The sequence below is a fragment of the Lactuca serriola genome, chromosome 4 (genome assembly GCF_051521515.1).
Source record: "Lactuca serriola cultivar US96UC23 chromosome 4, Lser_US96UC23_V15, whole genome shotgun sequence".
Lineage (NCBI taxonomy): Eukaryota > Viridiplantae > Streptophyta > Magnoliopsida > Asterales > Asteraceae > Lactuca > Lactuca serriola.
In genome coordinates, this window is record NC_136411.1 from 184,463,268 (window position 1) to 184,483,825 (window position 20,558).

At 37.2% G+C, this 20,558-nt stretch overlaps 1 protein-coding gene across 1 annotated transcript; it reads right to left on the reverse strand.

Annotated features, from left to right (window-relative positions):
* Positions 1-14,306: 14,306 nt before the first annotated feature.
* LOC145103018 (RAD3-like DNA-binding helicase protein) lies at positions 14,307-19,941 on the reverse strand. Its single transcript, XM_079040552.1, has 22 exons — positions 19,697-19,941; positions 19,170-19,429; positions 18,921-19,069; positions 18,761-18,842; positions 18,520-18,667; positions 18,281-18,437; positions 18,027-18,203; positions 17,815-17,936; positions 17,682-17,727; positions 17,455-17,596; positions 17,227-17,381; positions 17,045-17,136; positions 16,855-16,959; positions 16,714-16,782; positions 16,477-16,620; positions 16,274-16,389; positions 16,107-16,164; positions 15,931-16,036; positions 15,541-15,611; positions 14,984-15,454; positions 14,751-14,896; positions 14,307-14,659 (listed from the first exon to the last, which is right to left on the reverse strand). Exons 1-22 carry the CDS (start codon positions 19,796-19,798, stop codon positions 14,563-14,565), a joined length of 3,015 nt encoding a protein of 1,004 aa, XP_078896678.1. The 5' UTR covers positions 19,799-19,941; the 3' UTR covers positions 14,307-14,562.
* Positions 19,942-20,558: the final 617 nt, after the last annotated feature.

Below are 20,558 nucleotides of genomic sequence, written 5' to 3' on the forward strand. Positions count from 1 at the left end.
GCTTAGGGACGTAATGTGAGGATAACGGGAACGGGTAATCGGGTTTGTTTAATTTAATGAAGTTAATAAACTTATTTATTGTGGGTTGAAAACCCTATGTGCTCACCAGGCTCCCAAGCCTGACCCACTCAGTTTCTTGTATTACAGGTAGTGGCGCATGAGCATAGATGTGATGTCTTGGGATGAGAGATTAATCGGATATAGGCCTGTAGATATGAAATAATGTAGCAAGGCTTATATTGTACTGTTTATGCTTTTGATCTGTACGAACATGACATCCCAAGTCTTTTAATGAAATACATTTCTATGGAAATGCTTTTGATAAATCTTTATCATATTTTGTTTTGGGACAAATCCGCAACACTTTTATTTAAAATGTTACTCTGATTTTTAAACAAAGCATAAACAAACCGGTCTTTTCTGGCCGTGATTTTGGGGATGTCACACAATAGGGTCAATCCAGCACTCTGAGATTATTCAACCCTGACCACATGTGACGTGACGTATTCACCTAATGGCTAACTCCCATCACTCAGAGTCCCATAAGCACAAAGCAAGCAGCTTTCGGATGTAGGAAAACTATTCAAGCAAATATGTTCTCATAGTGAGAAACTTCACTAGTATACAATGCTAAGCTTATACTATCAGTCATAACCTAAATAGGCTATCCTACTGCTGTCTACTCAATACTAGCATGCAATTCACATAAGTTGAAGCACATAAGGCAAGCACAAATGGCATCATTCCTAGATCCTTAGTCCTATTCTAGCATGTTGTTCTACTGAAACTGATAAACATAAGATAACTTGTATGGGTACTATGGGGAATACTTACTTGAGCTCGGCCGGTTTCGCACATCACACACTTGTTCCTTCTCAAAACTCTTTTACCTTAGCTTTTAGAAAGACATTTTCCTTGTAAAAATCTTTTAATCCCTTGGTTTGAGTCCAGACACCCCCGAAGGTGTGCCCGAATCCCTCAAACCAGGGCTCTGATACCAACTTGTAACGACCCAATTTTCACGTCCAAAAATTTCATTTTTGATTAAGTGATTTGCAAAACATTTGTAACAAAATATCATCCGATCATGTCATTTGATAAAAACATGTCTCGTATCTGAAAACCGAATCGTAAAAACATAATAATGTCAGAGTACAAATCCAAGAATAACTCATAGTGCGGAAAACAAAGAGTGTGTGTATGATGTGCCGCTACCGCGCCAACTCCTTCCCCTTCGCTGAAGAGGTACCTGAAACCAAAACTGTAAGCACGAAGCTTAGTGAGTTCCCCCATCGTACCACATACCATACAATCACATAGCATACATACTGTAAGGCAATTCTGGGGTGCCCGACCTACTCGGTACGGCCATTCTGGGGTGCCGACCTACCCGTGCGGCCATTCTGGGGTGCCGACCTACCCATGCAGCCATTCTGGGATGCCGTCCTACCCATTCGGCCATTCTGGGGTGCCCTCCTACCCGTGTCAAGCCATTCTTGGGTGCTGACCTACCCGTCGGTCCTAACAACCGACCCTCGGGGACTATTCCACCCCCTACTCCTACTATCACATATATCATAACATAAACATATTATCAGACATATCTGGGGTGTCCAAACTACCCTTCGGTCCTAACAACCGAACTTGGGGACTATTCCCCTCCTACTACTACTATCACATATTGCATATCATGCCAGCATATAAACATATCATCACATACTGTCAGACATATTTGGGGTGTTTGACCTACCCTTCGGTCCTAACAACCGAACTCTACTACTATCACATATAACATATCATTCCAGCATATAACATATCAGGTAGTAGCCAACCTAGATGATATCACAAAGACAATCGTCTAACATATAACTCCTATTGGTGGCCCGGCATTGTGGTCGTAGACCCACCGCTACTGGAAGGTAACTCACCTCGTAGTAGCTGCTGAATTGCGCGGGAATCCTCTAACTGCTGCCGCTATTGCTCCAGAAATCCTCTGGCTATAAATCCCACAAAACACTTAGTCATACACTGCTAACTGCTCTTAGGGTAAAATGACCATTTTACCCCTAACCAAGTCAAAGTCAAAGTCAACTTCCAGTTGACCTGACTCGCCGATTTGGCTTGCCAACTCGCCGAGTCCCTATCCTTCCATTTGCCCTTATGCTCGTCTATACTCGTCGAGTTAGGTAATGACTCGACGAGTTTTCCTTCTAAATGAACATCGACTGAATCCTCATCCGACTCGCCGAGTTGTATGAACAACTCGTCGAGTTCATCTTCAACTGATACACAAGTCCTGTCCTTGACTCGCCGAGTTGTATGAACAACTCGTCGAGTTCATCTTCATCCTTAGAAGATTGCCTTGGACTCGCCGAGTCCGTTCATGCACTCGCCGAGTCCCATGAACTTCTAGAACAATGGCCTAGTCCAGAACGTTGGGTCACTCCCCGGGACCCTCCTAAAACCTTTCCACACTCAACTGGGTCCTTTGACCCTCATTGATATGGGACAGAACCCTTGGACTCGCCGAGTCCCAGAATGGACTCATCGAGTTGGTCACAACCACTCACTGAATCTTCAATTTCTGACGTACAACCTTTGATCAAAAGATAGATCTATGCTTCTACAATCGATCTAGCACGTAAAGTTACAACCTTTACGTGCTTACATGGGACTTTAAGCTTAAAAGGTCCTTAAACAAGCCCTCTCAAAGCATGGGGCCTTCTTTGAGTGCAAGAGCCACTCCTTTCTGCCTTGTAACCCCTCTAAGGGCCTAGATCCGAAAAATCAACTCCAAACCATGCTTACAATCATGGTTGGTGACCAAAATGTCTTAGGAAAGCCCTAAAACTTCACAAAATGGGATCTAGCAAATGGAAGAGCAAGGTACAGGCTTTTTACCTTCAATGAGCTGAAAATGGTGCACAAACTCGGATCCCTTTAGCCTCCTCTTGTTCCTTCAATCTTTTCCTTCCCTCCTTGGATCACAAAAGCACCAAAGTCGCTCCAAATGCCTTAAATTGCTTCAATAACGGCTAGGGTTTGCTATGGGGGTCTTCTGGGAGCAAATGGTACGAAGGAGGCCGAGTTAAGGTGTTTAAATAGGGTGCAAACCCTCGGATTAGGGTTTTTGTCCAGACAGGGCCTACTCGTCGAGTCCGGGACCCGACTCGTCGAGTCCACTGCTTAAACCCCGCGTCTCATCCCGCTTCTACTCGGCGAGTTGGTCCTTCAACTCGCCGAGTCCAAGGCCAAAATGCAAAACATTTTAAAGAATTAATAAAAGAATACGTACCAAGAACCAGGTGCTACAAACTGGGCTATTCGAACCTCCACAGTCGGTCATACGTTGGAAGTAGGTATGAAAGAATATTGTCATGAATCTGTCTATAAATTGTCTGAAGTTTTTAGACCTAGCACAAGTTTGTTGCAGAGTTCATGAGTGCTTTGATAAGATTAGAGTATTGTATTAAACCCACGCTCACTTGAATCACTTCATGGATTTATCACGGGTGATTAGTGAGACGATAACATTGTATATTCTTGAAACCGAGACGTGTGAGTTGTTGTTTGCTGGTCAGTTGCACATTGATGATAAGTAAACGCATCAGTAACTTGGTGTTATAAAACTTATTGTTGTGTACAATTCAATTAGTAGGTGCAAGCAAGCATTTGAGTCAAAGTTTATCCATTCCTTTTACTCAAGGTGGGATAAAAGCGATATATGTGGGCCCCTCGACGATTTAGTGATGACACCCTAAGCGCTTGGCCAAGCCGGGACTAAGTTGATGTGTTCAATTGTAGTCTGTTGTCAGTCGTCATAAATCAGATGTCGGGAAACAATACATAGACAGAGAGAATGATTTAAATCCATGTCTCGTGTTTATACAATATCTTGAGAATGGAGGAATATATAATCCCTTATCTAAAGGACACACGTATCTGATAAGATCAGAGTTGACAGCAGCTTTTGAAAGCTACGATTGTTGATCAGATTCTGAAGTTATGCAAAATAGTTATTAAACTTATCTAAGTGGGAGACTGTTGGATTAGTGTCTGAGTCCATAACTATTTTGGTATGTACTTGACCCGATTATGAGCATGGTCCTTTTGGGTTGTCTTCAACATAGCAATATGTAGGATGAATTAAGGATAGAAAGGATTAATTATGATTTATTAATATATTATAAAAATAATATATTAAAGGACAAATCATATTGTTTAATTAATATTAGTCAAGAATTAATTAATTATTAATTCTGTGACTAAAAGAGATTAATTAAACTTAGGGGACTGGAGTTGTAATTATAAGATAATTACAATTGGGCTATGGATCACCTAATAATATATAGGTTGGACGAATTCTATGGGAAGCCCATAAGGAATTCGTCCAAGGGATATGTTAAAGGAGTCCATGGGCTGCTTAGGGCCTAAGCAGTCAGCTTAGGGTTTCCTAATTGCAAACCCTAATAGCCTGCATGTATATAATGGACCCCTATGCCCCAAAAACGTGGCTAAGTGTTCATTTAGGGTTTCCAGCCGTTTTTGGTGCCTCCTCTCTCCTCCCTCTTCATCCAAGTTACTTAGTGGTGTTTGTGACTCCATTAGAGGTGCAGCACTTGAGGTACTAAGCTTTCTGAAGCCAATGATTGATTGTTATTGCTATATAACAATCAAAGGTAAGATCTAAACCCTAATTTCAGTTATAGTTTATTAGATCTAGGGTTTATGAGCTTTGGATAATTTTCATGTATAATTAGATAAACCTAGATCCAAAGTTGTCACACCCCCAAACCAAGGATGGCGGAAACGTCCGGGGGTGGCGGACTTCATGTATAGTATCACAACAATGAGTATAATAGTGCTCAAAGTAAATACAACCAATGACAAATATAATCAGAAAAGAATTACATGGTTTCAAGTGTTACATATTTCAATGATTGATTACAACATCATATAAAAATAGTTGTTCAACGTCGTAGCGTTCCATCCTCAAAAGCTTGTGGTTACCTGGTTTTGTTGATTTCCTGAGAATACAAGTAGTTTTGAAAAAGTGTCAACAATTAAGTTGGTGAGTTCATAAGCTTTTTAGATGAAGAGTTTGGAAACCGATCTTTATAATGAGTTGTGTGTTACCAAGAAAAATCCAATATTTTCCTTACAAGTGTGATGTGTAGTCTTAAATACCAAAAACGAAATGTACAAGTAATATCCATACTTATTGATATAAATTGTGATTTAAATTGACATAAAACCCTTTTTGATTTGAGAAACTCCCCGTAAACTTTATGTGTTGTTAACTCCCTATGTGAGTTGCTATAACCATACTATGACTAATGAACCTGCCACGACGTTTCTCAGACGTCGAAAAAGATAATGACACTTGTCACCCCAGACCTGCCGGTCTAGCTATTGCATGCAACTCAGGTTTGGGTTTGTCAGACCCAATATAGATCTATACACAACTATCACGTTCTCCCTCAAGAGACTCTGGTTATAACTACCAGGAATTTTAACCTGTACTCTAGGAGTACTGAGAAGAATGTCTCGCAATTTACATTAACAAGTTTACGTGTAGTGTGCGTGAGTGTAAAACCTTTTTCCATGGGAATAAAACCTTCCGAAATGTGTTGGTTGTGTTAATGGAAGCATAAACTATACCTATTATAGTTTATCAAAGCGTTTAAATATAACGGTTATAACTTTGTTTATTATAGTTAACTACTATATTTGTAAAGGTAAAAACCCTTTTGTTTACTGATATATACATTTTACTAAGGTGAAATAACATGTAATATAACATGTATTTACATAAGAGTACACACCTTGCTCAGCAAGTTACAAGGTGTAAATTAATTTGTTAACATTTTTGTAATTATAACATTTCTAGTTTTAGCTTTTCTGTTCCTGCTCTTAGAAAAATTATACAAAAATCATGAAGAGTCAAAACCTGAATTCGTAAATTCTGAGAGTTTAGAAAATGTTTCTAGTTTGTTCATAAATTTTATTGTGATTTTTAGATGTCTCTAACTTGTGTGAAAAAGTCCATATTCACAGACTGGTCCGGATTTGTTCTGGAAATGATAGGCAGTTTTGTAAAAATCACCATAAATTGTAGAAAAATCGTATGGAGATGTGCAAGTATTCATTTTAAAGGTATGAACCTGAACTATTTGCACCTAAAATATTCTTGAAAACTAAAAAGTTTAAGATGTTGAAAACAGTCCGTGAATGGATTTAAACTTTTCTGATGAAAGCTGATGAATGAGTTTAGTTGTGTTCTTGGTATTTTAACTTGTATCCCCCCCCCCCCCTTTAAAACTTAAGAAAAATATGAAAAGATAGGGGTATGAACTCACCTTGTGTCTTCTTAGTGGATGGATGTTGAATAAAAGAAGTGTTCAACTCAAGAATACTTAGAAGATGCCTTGAAGGTTCGAAGATCTAACACAAATGTGATGGAATTTGTGTAAGTATTCTATGATTTTGGGTAGAAGGAAGTGAAATAATCATAAGGAGGATAATATCACTTACCAAAAGTGGAAGAAAACTTGATGATCAGCCCTTGAATCTCGAATTTGAGAGAGAGAGAGAGAAGTGAGAGAGAAAGGTGTTTGTTCTTTGGTGGAGAATGAGAGAAGAGTGAGGAGAGATAAGAGTTTTCTAGACCTTGACCAAGAGTATGGCTGGAATTATGGTAGGAAGAGGACAATGATTGACTAGGTATGGTGGAATAGTGACTGGGGATGGTCAAGGAGTGGGTATGGGAGGTTGCTTATGTTACACACTAAGGTAAAGTCAACACTCCACCTCAAATATTCACCCACTAGATTTTTTTCTTAAATAAAGATTTCCATAAACATGTGCTTAGATTATGGAAATATGGGGCCTTATATGTCACAATATAAGTTCGGGTGAAAAACCCGCGTTAAAATCACGAAAAACGGGCTTAAAACGCTAGAAATATTGAAAACCGGGCAAAAATTGTCAAAATCCAAAATTCTTGGTTGAAGGTTCGGTCCCAGCTCTTAGAACCGAAAGTAGATAGGGGAACCGAGAGTAGGGTTCGGTCATTGAAGAGGAACCGAGAGAAGACAAGGAAGAACCGAAGGTGCGAAGAAGGGAAGGGAGCAGAAGGCGAGGCTCGGTCTTCGGCTGCTTCTCCAGGAGGAGGCTCGGTTCAGGAGGGGGTTCGGCTCCTTAAGAGGGTTCGGCTCCTTAAGGCTGTTTTTCGCGTAGACTTCCGTTTTCGATTGGTTTTCGTCTAATTCAAAGGTCGGGATACCCCAAGTGATTATAAAAAGTTGAGAGAGATTTTGAGTGAGATTTGGGAGAGATTTCACATACTTGGATAGATTTCTCATACTTAGAGAGATTTGGGAGAGATTTCACATACTTAGAGAGATTTGGGAGAGATTTCTCATACTTAGAGAGATTTGGGAGAGATTTCACATACTTGGAGAGATTTCTCATACGTAGAGAGATTTGGGAGAGATTTCACATACTTAGAGAGATTTGGGAGAGATTTCTCATACTTAGAGAGATTTGGGAGAGATTTGTGGTAGCTAGAGAGATCGAGAGAGACTTAGTTTGTGACCTTTGCGAGTTGTTTAATTTAGAAAGGCAAGGTTTGTACACCCCGTTTAGCCTCTTCATGAGTGTTATATGTCCCCGTAGGGTATGAAATAGTGTTTTGCTGAATAGTTTCATCACTTACCCCGAAAAGGGTTTAGAATTTCTGAACGTACGAACTTTCCAAGTGATAACTTCTTATTAAATAGCGAGTTGAACAACTTTAAGCATAAGGAAAAACCTAATATACAAGGGTTAGATGAGTTGACCGGTTTGACCCGTTGACTTAATCGGTATGGTGTTTTGGCAATCAGAGCCGCACCTAGAACTAAATCAATCTTGAACTCATCCTGCCTCTCGAGAGGCACTCCGGGTAATTCCTCCGGAAACACATCATCAAATTCTCTAACAACCAACACATCTAAAACTGAAGCCTGCTCCCCAACCCGAGTGCCAACCATGTATGCAAGATAACCCATACAACCATGTTGAATATATTGTCGAGCCCTGGCAGCAGAACAAAAAAATGACCTGATCCTGGTGTCTTCTCCGTAGATAACCAGTTCTCCCCTAATTGGAGTTCGAACCACCCTCACTGACCCTCGTAGTCTATCATAGCACCAAACCTGATCAGCTAATCCATCCCCACTATCACATACACATCCCCTATGGGGATCGGAATCAAATCGATCGAATAAGGTACCCCAAAAATCTCCAAAACTTAACCCTGATAAACCCTGGATGCAGAAATCCTGTACTCGTGGCGATAGAAACCCGCAACGGACACTCTAACTCCCCAATAGGCATATCAAATCCCCTACTGAATGTTTGGGATGCCAAAGATCGACCCGCACCTGATTCAAAAAGCATAAGAGCAGGCAAAGAGTTCACTAAGAAGGTACCTAAAAGAATCATAGCATAAGCATATCATAAAATAACTTAACATAATATAAACAGAAACATACCAGTAATGACGTCTGACGCCGCCACGGCCTCCTCGGCGGTGAGCTGGAAAGCACAACCTCGAGCCCTCGGGGGCTCCGCTCTACCCTGGCGCCCATCTGTAATCCTCATAGTGGTTGGCGCTAGAGACTGCACAGGCTTGGCGGCGAGCAACCGACAATTGACCTTCAATGGCCAACCTGATCACAAAGGTAACAAATCTTGGCACTCAGTACTGGGGCTGGCTAGCGACAATCCCTCGTAAAGTGCCCCTCCTTGCCACATTTGTTGCATCCATCAGATGATCAGCAAGAACCCTCATGCACCTTGCCGCACTTCCCATAAGCGTGGCCCCTTTGTCCTCCAGACCTCGAATCAGCGAGCTTGAACTGCTTTGCCACAGGCTGCGACTGAATAGGGGCTTGCCTCAACTCCCTCGACTGGAGCTCCATCTCAATCTCCCGCCTCATCACGGCCTCCTGTAACTCAATGAGTGAGCCATATCGTTGAGCGGACACAAAATGACGGATATCCGCCATGATCATGCTCAAGTACCAGGTCATTTGAGCTTGCTTAGAAGCAGAAAACTCAGGACAGAAAAGAGCCCACTCGCTAAACATCTTGGTGATCTCAGTCAATGTCTTTGTCCCTTGCCTCAAATCCAGATACTCCTAAGTTAACCTCTCCTTCTCCACCAAAGGGACATATCTCGTGTGAAACATCTCAGTAAACTACTCCCATGTAACAACACTCTGCTCAGGAATGTATGAGCCAGTAACGAACCTCCACCAATCCTTCACACCTAACCGAAGAAGGTTCAGGGCACACTTGACCTTCTAGTCAGTGGGACAAGAGCATGTGAAGAAACAACCCTCCATATTAGATAGCCATTTCATCGCAACTATCGGATCCTAAACTTCATCAAACCCCGGGGGCTTTGTATTGTCGAAGTCCCGATACTATAAGGCTCCCCCCCCCCCACCAATCCCTGCAGCAGTGACAACTGCGAAAGCTGCAACAGCGACAGCCTCAATAAGAGCAGCGTATCGCTCATCAAAAAGCTCGATCACAACGGTCTTGATAGATCCAAACGTCTCCAGCATAGATCTTCGGACAGCAACAACCACCTCAGTGGCGATGACCTCCCAAATCTGGTTATTAATCATCCCTAGACCATTTTGGCCGCTCGCTCCAGATCCTAAACCTGGTCCCTGTGTGAACACCATACTGGTTTATACCAGAGCATATCAGAATTCCACAATTCATAAAATCACACTATTTCCGACAGACGGACCCTTAGGTGTTGTGACTTCCTTGAGACGCATACGGGTCCTGTGCTTTCAGTAGTACGGGCCCATACTACCTTATACACCTTCCTGTATTTATCCCAACGATCGTCACAACTACCCAAACTAGGATACACATTCATATTATCCTCTCCCTCTTAAGAGTGGCTAAACATTCTCCTCTAACTGGCTGCTCACGCAATACTCACCCATGAAACTTCCACCAACCATGTAGCACTCGCGTATGCTAATCATACATAACATTGGATCCTATAAACAGTTGAATACTTAATTCTATCCTAAGCCCACAACCAGAAAATGAACAGGAAATAGGGTCAAATCAAACATTCTCATGTTATAAAATCTTAGTTATGTATAATTGTGATGCATACACTAAGCAACTACAATAATTATGTCAATTTCATGCAAGAAATAACCCTAGGCTATCAAGCATCATACATCAGGCATTTCGATCATGCAATTCCTGAAGATCCCTAGCCTATCACTAGCATGTTGTTCTACCATAAACATCAAATCAAATAACAATGTGGTAACTTAGGGTATACTTACTGGCTCCGGCTGATCGTATACATCACATCCTAATTTCAATATAATACTATTATTTAAAATTATATAAATATCCAATTTCCTAATTATCTTCAACGGATATTATATAAACCCTAACTATATCCTCTAAAACCGACCACCACCTTTGGGAAGGTTCTTGAACCCTTTTGTTCAACTATTGAACAATTACAACTTAAGTCCTTGCACTTTTAATTAATCCAATTAATCCCAAAATTAATTCTAATTAATTTCTTATTAATTCTTAATTAAATAATATTATTTATAATTAATATATTATTCTCATAACATATTAATAAATCATTTATCACTATTTATTAATCATATAATAAATCAATAAATCAGTCTCTCTCTATAAAAGTCATCATATTCAATTACTATGTTTGAGGGCAACCCAAAGGACTTTGTTAATAGTTTAAGTATATACAAATTTAGTTATTGGCTTAGACACCTAATCCAACAAAAGGTTCTATTTATATTTATAGGTAACAAATCCTTAAAGAAGAGAGAGTAGAAACAAGAGAGATAGAGAGAGAGAGAGAGAGAGAGAGAGAGAAAGAGATAAGCCATGGCTAAAACGTATCGAGCTGGGCTCGAACCACGCACCCAGCATGGTGTAGATTGTAGGTGACGTGGCAAACCGCAATCACTACTGCAGCTACCCCACCGGCAGGGGCGGAACTACTATGTAGTCAAGCTACCCCTCAAAATTTTGCGTCAAATGTAAATTTAGTGATTTTTTTTTTCAAAAATCCGTTACAAATCCATTGAAAATTTGTCACTAATCCATTGGCAATCCATTACTTGTGAATTTAGTGTAAAATCGTCGTTTTAGTGACGATTTTGTGACACGAACTTTCTTCGGGAATGAGTTTTTTTCTAGTAGTGCAATCCCTAAAAAATTTGTGCAACCCCAAATTTTTATTTTTGGATTCGTCACTGCACACCGGCCTTAAAAATGTTCATATTATCATGTCAAGTATGTCTTAGGGGGTGTTTGGGATATCTTTTGAGAAGGCAAAAGAACTTTTAGGAAAAGATAACAAACAAAAGATGTTTGGGGAAAGCTCCTTAAAAGCTCCTTTTGGATTTTTTTAAAGAAGGAAAACTGACTTTTTGGAAAAGTCAGGGAAACCTAGCTTTTTGGAACTTTTCTCAAAAGTTTTTTTGCCCTCTGAAAAGATACCCCAAACACCCCCTTATTCTTCTTTGACATCATTAAACGTTTTATTATTCGTATCATCTTCGTGTTTCACAAATTTGTGGCTAACCTGTAAGGCTAACCTCAGTGAGAAGGAAAAAGACGTGTGAGCTGAGGTGGACAGTCAAATCATGCATGAACACCGCCCCGGTGTCCGGTGGCTTGGCTGTGACCATGAAGACGGACGAAAACATCCGGTGGGAAGAACATTGGCTTTCAACGGTCCAATGGAAGGAAGTTGTTCATTTTCTTTTAATCCATTGAAAAAAAAAATCAAATAGCTAGTGTTAAGATAGTGAGCTTATAACGGAGGTGATCGTACATGAGTGGCAACAATTTTTGAGTGGATTAAGTATAACTCGCCGTAGCCTAATGACACATAGACTCAGAGTGTCGTCGTGTCACAAACCGAAATCAAAGAAAATTGGGATTGATGTTGTCTAACGTCCAATTGCAGTTAGCTAATACTATGATGAATTTGATGAAGGTCCCCCTTTCATTGCATGATTCTAAACAAGTGTTTATAATCCGTCCAAAAGTAGTATAACTCACATCGACCATCAATCTCCGAGTGTCACCGGCGATTCAAATAGTACAGAGGATAGCATCTAGAATATTCTAGGGTTCGTCACATCAATTTCAATCGGATATGTTCTTTAAGATTGAAAATTTGGTGAAATGTTCGATTCCAACTAGTGTGGTATCCAAGATTCGCGCGAGGCTTCTTTTCTTCTTCTTCTTTAAAGCTTAAACCTGTTGTCGAGGTATGTATTTATGTACGTAACAGTTTGATGCTTGAAAAAACCTCATAAAGCTACGAATTCATATTATGTGGCAGAAATTTCTTGCTTGATCTCTATTCACTAAAGGATGTTCTTTTAGGGCACGAAATACACTCAGTTTGGGAACCAAATTGCAAAGTCATAGCAATAACCAGATATCTCAATTTTGAACAATATGAACACAAACAGAACTTGAACGATTGAAAAACGTAACCATTCCGAAACCCTAGAAGTATTTAATTATTGAGAAAAGTGAGAAATGTAGAATAACGGGAGTATAATTAATTAATGGATACATAGATGAACAGAGTCATTACATGAAAAAGAACGATGAAACAGTTCAGTACCAGGCTATATGATACATCTTTAGGTTATAACTATTTACGTGCATTAAGATTCTTCATCACCACCACCATCTTACCGGAGATTAAGAACGAACCCATACATACTCTGAATGGTGATGCCTGCACCTGAAGGAACCAGGGTGAATCGTAGGTGAACACAGACACTGTTTCTTCACTCCACCACCACCTGCTTCCCGGTGGTTGACGGCGGTGGCGAGAGCTGCCAACCGTCTAATTCTGATCTCCGATTCATGGCCGCTGATAGATGAAACACCGGCCGGATAGCACATATGTGGTGATGGTAGTGGTGGGGGTAGAGAATATTGAGTGAAGGATGGAAAAAGGAATTTGGGTGTTATAAATTAATCAAGAACACTTGGTTTATAAAGAGAGCAGGAGTTTTGATGACGCGCCAACCCAAGATTCAAACCACCTGTTTCTTGTTTGTCCTTATGTCAAATTATAAAATTAAGATCCAAGGAAGGATATATATAATATAATATATATGATATATGATATTTGATCATGGATTTCTTAGCGCAGAGGTTTTGTTTGGGTATGGCCCATCTTACTATCTTTTCCTTATTAATTTTACAAAGATACTTTTGTTAAATATGATTTGCTTCTTTCACTATATGCACTGGTATGTTCTAATCCTTCACAATTTTTTAATCACTTCGGTATTTGTTTATTTGGTTTTTTATCAAAATAGTAGCTTAATATCTTGTGTCGACATTCGTCAATATTCTTGTTTTATATTCCTTTTAAATGTGTTGTCCTATTAGAGTGTGCTTAGTGGATAGAGCAAATTAAAAATGAATATTAACTAAACTAATTATTATGAATTAAGTAATTAACAAAAAAATATCAAATTTTTTGTGTTTTGAAAAATAATCATTCTGTCCTAAATTATTTGTTCTTGACCCAAATGAGTCATTTCGGGTGTATTTTTTTCTCATTTCACCAAAACTTTCAAAAAGTTTTTTCTTTTTATGTCTGAAATTGTGACTTCGAATAGTTTAATATTACTGTTTTTCAATCAAATGTCACATTTTAAATCATTTTAGCATATTACTTTCCATTAGTTGTTTTCTTTTTAATTTTGAAAGATTTAAATTTAAAACGAAGTATTTTCTCAAAATCCAAGAATTGTTCATCTGATTTTTGAGTTGCTCTTGAAATTCCTAATTATTTATTTTATATAGAAAAGTCTGAAATGTATTTTTTTTTTCTTTTTTAAATATATAGTTGGTTTGAAATCGACCCATTGCAAACAAAATGGCCATTTTTTGAAAACACAAAAAACATTGTCATTGTTACAATAAAGAGAAAATACTCAAATTTAGTTAATATCATTTAAAAGACTACGCTTGAAAAGTCAAATTTTAAGAATTAATTATGAACACAAGAAAAATTATACATCGTCAAACTGATAAATTTCTTGCGGATTTACTTTTTGTATAAAAATACATTATTATTTTATGTATTTTAACTAGCAGACAAAGAGAAGATACATGCGAGTTTCTTAGAATTGGTTGTTTGTAACTTGTAAGCTATAAGTCGACCACAAACACCAAATACCAACCCAATCACATTTCATAAACAAACAAAACTCTGAAAGAAACAAATTCAAATAATTACAACATTATGTATGTCCTTATCAACTTCAAATTTTCATCTTAATAAATCATTTCCCAGCCAAAAGTTACACCAAACAACAAAATACACCTCAATTTCCGTTATTTCTTAGAAATAACTTTGCTTGTTAAATGATTATTTTCAAGACACATCATATAACTTTAATGATAATTAATGGTAGGGTAAATAATTTTACACAAGAACACTACCTTTTATAAAAGATCTACAGTTACTGCATCATTTGTTTTTGTTTTCTCCAAATACTCTTCATACAATGTATGGTATTTTGCAGGAATATAATCCTTAAATCTGTCAAATGTCAATACCAACACAAAAATTAGAAAAATAGATAATATCAAAAAAAATAAGAAGAAGAAGAAGAAAAAAATAATTCTAATACCTTTGGAGAAGATGAAGTCTATCTGGTGCAGAAAATAATCCCATGATACATTGAAGAACATGACCTATCTTCATTGCTTTAGATTTAAGTGCTTTCATAAATCCCACAAATTCTTTATATTCTCCATCACTAAGCTTCTCTCTAACCTGTAAATTTATAAAAACTTGCATAACTTATTCAAGAACAAAAAAAGATAATAATACTAATAATAATAAATCCCACTTTTGTTTTACCTGAATAAGAAAACTGGATCCCTTCTCCTGGTTTTCACAAGCCAAAGAAGTTGAATTTGAACTTGAACTACCCCTTACAGTTTCTAAATTGATCAACTCAGTCCTCCTTTCTACATCTATCTCCTTTTTAACTTCTCTGATTCCATTGTCACACTTTTGTAACAAGTTTTCGTTTTTAGGGTTTTCTATTTTACGTTTTTTTATAAAATAAGGTGCGGATAATTGACTGCTTGTTTCTTCATCTACCAAATCAATCACTTCATGTTTTTTGACTTCCACATTGCTATTATTATTATTATTATTATTCAAACTTGAAGTCTGATTTTGTGCATTGAAAGAAAGATTTGACCGGTTTGCAGGAAGTATTTGACTAAGCCGAGACGAAATGTTGACTCGCCTTAATTCACTCGAACATGGCAATGATGATGATGATGATGGTTCTATAGACTGAGATTTATCTGATGTGGCAATCTGTAAGACCCGTTGAGATATAATAAATATTTAATGAATAGAAGGAAAAAAAAACATGCAATTGAAAAAAATCGAAAAGAACATACTAAAGATTTGAGAAATTTGTCCTGATCAAGTTTGTCCAGAGATATGATCTTGTCCCTGCTACTTTTTTCTCCTGAAAAACGAAAACAAGTGTATTAAGATTGTATTTGAGTAAATTACATTTTTGGTCCCTTGAGTATAACTGATTTTTGAAATTTTGGTCCTTGTTTGAGGTTTTTATAACGTTTTTGGTTTCATGTTCCAAGAAAATGATTGTATCTTTGGGACCAAATTTGCAAAAAATAAGCTGTACCCAGGGACCAAAAATAGTCATTTTACTTGGAACAGGAACCAAAAACGTTACAAAAACCTTAAATGAGGACCAAAATTGAAAAGATCAGATATACTCAGGGACCAAATATGTAATTTCAAAGAGGTATTTTCTGGTCAACCTGGTTCTTGAATCTGAGTTGACTTTTGTTTCACTGGACAGCTAATTGCAGCATCACGAAAGAAACGGGTCAATGTAAAAACTACATCCCCAAATTTGGAGTAACACTGCGTAAGGAAGGACATGTCAGGTAAAGGGCAAAAGAGTAATTTCACAAGGTCGATGGTGTCTGTTAACCTTGAGGTGAGGCCGAATCCATAGTGAAATCTGGGACTGATGGTTTTGTTTTGAAAACCTGTATGTATATATAAACACATTAAAAAAGTCAAAACTCAATTGACCAAAACTAACATAATTTAATTATTTATTTTTATACCGACTAAAAAAAACAAAAAAAAAAAAACCTTTCATCACAAAAAATAATTGCCCCGTGATCATGGCGATGCCGAATGACACGGCCCACAGCTTGGTTGACCGCCCGTGACGCTTGTTGACTGTACCACTCTTCTCCTGTGAGAACCTGAAAAGGCAATCTACTTTCAAGATAATATAAAATAAAAAAATATAAATTTAAGTGAGTTTGACTTTGTTGACCAAAATGAATTACCTTGGATCCTTTTTGTGAGAGTGCTTGTTGGTCTAAAAACTCACGTTTTAAACGGATTTTTGGATCATTCCTCATTGCAAATGGAATTCCAGTCACAATCACAGCTCTTCCAGCTTGATCAGCAAAATCTAGTCCTTCACTTACCTATTTCCATTAAAAAAAAATAAAATTATAAAATTAAACTAAATAAATGTCATAGGAAGAAAATAGTCAAAACTATATGAAATACTAAATTACCTTTCCACGACATACAGCAAAAAACACTGCTCCAGTAGTCGAGTTGTCTCTTAGCTTAGCCATGTAGTCCTGTTCAAATTTTAAAATGAATTAAAGAAAATAAATTTGTTAACTGAAAGTGAATAAATAATTTACTCTTACATCAATTGCTTGGGGAAAAAGTGAAGATTGTCTAGGCTCCACAACTGGTAGCTTATGTTTACAGATTCTTTCCCAAATAGTACTCGAATTTGTTGAAGTTACACCCTGAAAACATGAAATTTGTTTTATTAAAAAGTACAAGAAATTATAATTTAAGATAATAAGATATTATTATTATTATAATTATTACCATGTTCTTCCAGAAATCAATGCATAGATTCAAAAGGTAGTAAGATGGAAAAAATACAAGAAGCCCATCTGGTACTATTCGAGCAAAATTCACTACAAAACAAAAAATATATATATTAATATTAACAAGTGATTTGACATGACATTTTTATAAAAATTGTCATATATATATAATATACTTACCAATGGAATTACCCAAATTCAGTTTATATTCAGGAGAATCGCGTGTTCTATAAGAAGAATTAAACGGATGACCAGAGGGACCCACTGGAACAATTCCAGCCCATAATTGATTGTCTTGTATGACATGAGGATTCTCCAAACGTATAGGAAAATTCCTATATTTTAATAAATAAAAAAGTAAGTAGCTATTAAAAAACATAAGGATTATATAGTATGATAAGTTCATACAGTTTCAGTTCCTCGGCAAATGAATCCATAGGTGATAAAGTGCCAGATGTCAAAATAATAGATCCAACATCTCTTTTTGCAAATTCTTCCATAGCAACACCAGGATTAAAACACCACCAGCTGAAGATTCTAGATGCTTTGCCTACATATGGTGTCATAAAATAGTGTCATAACTGTAATATAACAAAAACTAAACATAAACTTAAACATATTAATACATTTTTTACCTTTAAATGTATCACTTGATTTCACTTCAACTTCCTGAACATGAACCTGAATTCAACAATAAATAAAAGATTCTAAGTTACAAGAGGTTACTACAAGCTTCAAGGGTAGAAAAGTAAAATTTCAAAAACTTACACGATAATATTTGGCATGGGCGTCGTTTCCATCACTTTTGAAGATTATTTTAAGAATGTCTGATATACTCTCCAACCTATTCACAGTTCCCTTTGTCTTTTGAGGATCACTGGTTTTTGCATCTGTAAAAAAGAATAAACCAAACCTTAAAAAAATACTTATATAATAAAGACATGATACTGGGTGTGTAGTGTGTAGTGTGTAGTGTGTACCTTCTTCAAGTAATACAGTTGCATCTTCAATTGTGTCAATGAGCTTGGTGGCTGTTTTGTGTGTGATATTTAGCTCACCAAAAAGCTCATAGATGTAAGGACCAGGTTTGGTAAAGCCCAATTCTTTGGAGTCGATTTGAACTTCAGAAATTCGCTTCTCAAGCTTTAACAGAAGTGCTGCAGAATGCAAAAAAGTAAACTTTCTTATAATAAAGTTCAAATGATCATGGAGTTGATGAGAGAAAACAATATACCTCTGAGAATAGCAAAATTATCTGGATTATATGATGTGTCATTTGATTGATCTCTCCTGGAAACAGCAAGGTCTACACAGTTTTGTGCTTCAGAAATACATGAAGTTAAGAGGGAAGAAGGTAGGTCAAACGAGGCAGCATCTGCACATATTCCCTCCTGTATATTTCATAATGCAAAAAAAAAATAAAAGAGATCATTTATCATATCATCATATGTATTATATATATTTGACACTTACAAGATTGTGAGCTTCATCAAATATAAGTATACTGTTTGCCCATTCAATGCTCAAAGATTTTCTATTGCCAGGATCGATAAGATAGTTGTAAGGTGCAAATAAGATATCAACAACTTTATGGAGCTCACGTGACATATAATAAGGGCATCTGCATTGCGCATTCACAGTGAAATGTTAGACATATATTGCAGAAAAATGGTTAACATTTGTCATAAGTTACAAAAGGATAAAAAAAACTAACGGGCCACTCTGTTTCCCAATATTGACCAAGTCCTCTATGTCAATAGGTTCATCACCAAGACCAGGATTATTCTTCACAAATTCTATGAAACAAAAACAACAGATGTATATCAGTATCTCCCCAAATCAATGGATGAAAAGTGAAAAAAAGAATAGCTTACCTGAGACACGAGGAAAATGGGTACAATACCGTTTTGTGCGTTTTTGACATAGGAAATGACAGGCATTTGTCTGTGTTTTCCCATGAAGTAAACTTACATCAGGGTGAATGCATAATTGCTCACGAGATCCTAATACAACCATTTTGGGTCTGCATAAGTAATTGATATGTTTATATAGTCAAACCAGTGGAATCGACTTCTAAGTTCTAACATGGTCTGAAATTGTTTTTATCAAATATCAACCCTGACCTGTAGATGGTTCTTTTGAGCTCTTGAACCACTTGTCGAATCTGGCTGTGAGTGCGTGAAGTGTATATGATTGTGGGAAGCCGTGATGATTCTGACTGTGACGATGGTCCTTCTGAGTTTTTGCCTCCTATGTCCTGACTTCTTATTGCATTCCTACCGGTTGAGAAACTACCCAAACTCTTTCTCCAAGCTAAAGTGGCACACAGAAGACATAATGTTTTGCCAGTTCCGGTGGGACTCTCTAATAGGGCGTTAGACCTCTGCCACATGATGAAATGTGTCAACAACATATCAAGGTTAGCACAAAGATGAATATTATATTGACGTAAATTGGTTTGAGCTTCTTAAATTAGTTATCAAACAGTGGTGTTCGTCACAAATACGCAATTTGATTTTTGTGATGTTAGCAAGGTAAACCTCCAATGACTGTGAATAGCTATGCAACACCTTATAATTGAAATCGATGGAAATCAAGATATGTATTCGATTTGAGACGTGATGAAGTAGATTTAGGAGAGAAATCATACGTCTTGAAGAGATTGGATGACTTTTTCCATGTAAACGAGCTGGCAATCGTACGCCTCAAAGGGGAATTCGACATTGATTCCCCTGATCTTGTAGGTTGGCATCTCTACCTGCTTCTATGTGCGATAAAGAAAACAGATGATGAAATGCGAATGCCTGAGTGGCCTTTCGCAAACCCTAGATGAATGTTCCTCCAAAGTCCAAACTCTCTGTTTATGTTCCCGCCATTTTTGTGTTGAGTACGCTATCGAATCTAATAAAATTTTGAGTAAAATCACAAACATAGGCCAATAGCACCTAAAATAATTCAATTAAGGGAAATTTTAAGAACTTGTACTTAAAAATGGGTTAATCACAACAATATCAAAATAGGAGTATTCTTTTTAAAACTATAATAAAATAATTGGATAATAACTTAAAATGATAATATATTTTTCGATTTGTATATATTTGGTCATTGAGTTTTTCTTCGTCAACATTACCCCCTTCAACTTGTTAAACTGTACACATTCAGTACTTATGATCGGCTACTTCATATTAGCCGGTAAAAATGACTTAATAGGATAAAATATTTCTCACTTTGTACACATTTAATATTTAATATTTTTGTACACATTTAGTCCTTAATATATATATATAGCAAAATAAGTCAGTTTTGTTTTTATACTCATTCAGTGCTTATGGAAGATTTCTTTAGGTTTTTCTCACGGCAACTTATGAGGGACATTTATTAATGAGGTATTTGGGGCTTTTGATGCTTATGTCCATCGCGATCTCGAGTACTTGACTGCTTAGGTCATGTGTAATGAACATCATAATTTCTTCATATGATCTCGGATTTTAACGATTTATATATCAGTGCAT

Bases quoted from the DNA above. Each gene is read 5' to 3' on its own strand.
- LOC145103018 (XM_079040552.1), bottom strand. From the start codon at position 19,798: ATGCCAACCTACAAGATCAGGGGAATCAATGTCGAATTCCCCTTTGAG. The intron at 18,438-18,519 runs GTAAGTGTCAAA...TGAAATATACAG, and splicing joins TTGATGAAGCTCACAATCTT to GAGGGAATATGTGCAGATGC. The intron at 16,621-16,713 runs GTAATTTAGTAT...TAATGGAAATAG, and splicing joins TTGCTGTATGTCGTGGAAAG to GTAAGTGAAGGACTAGATTT.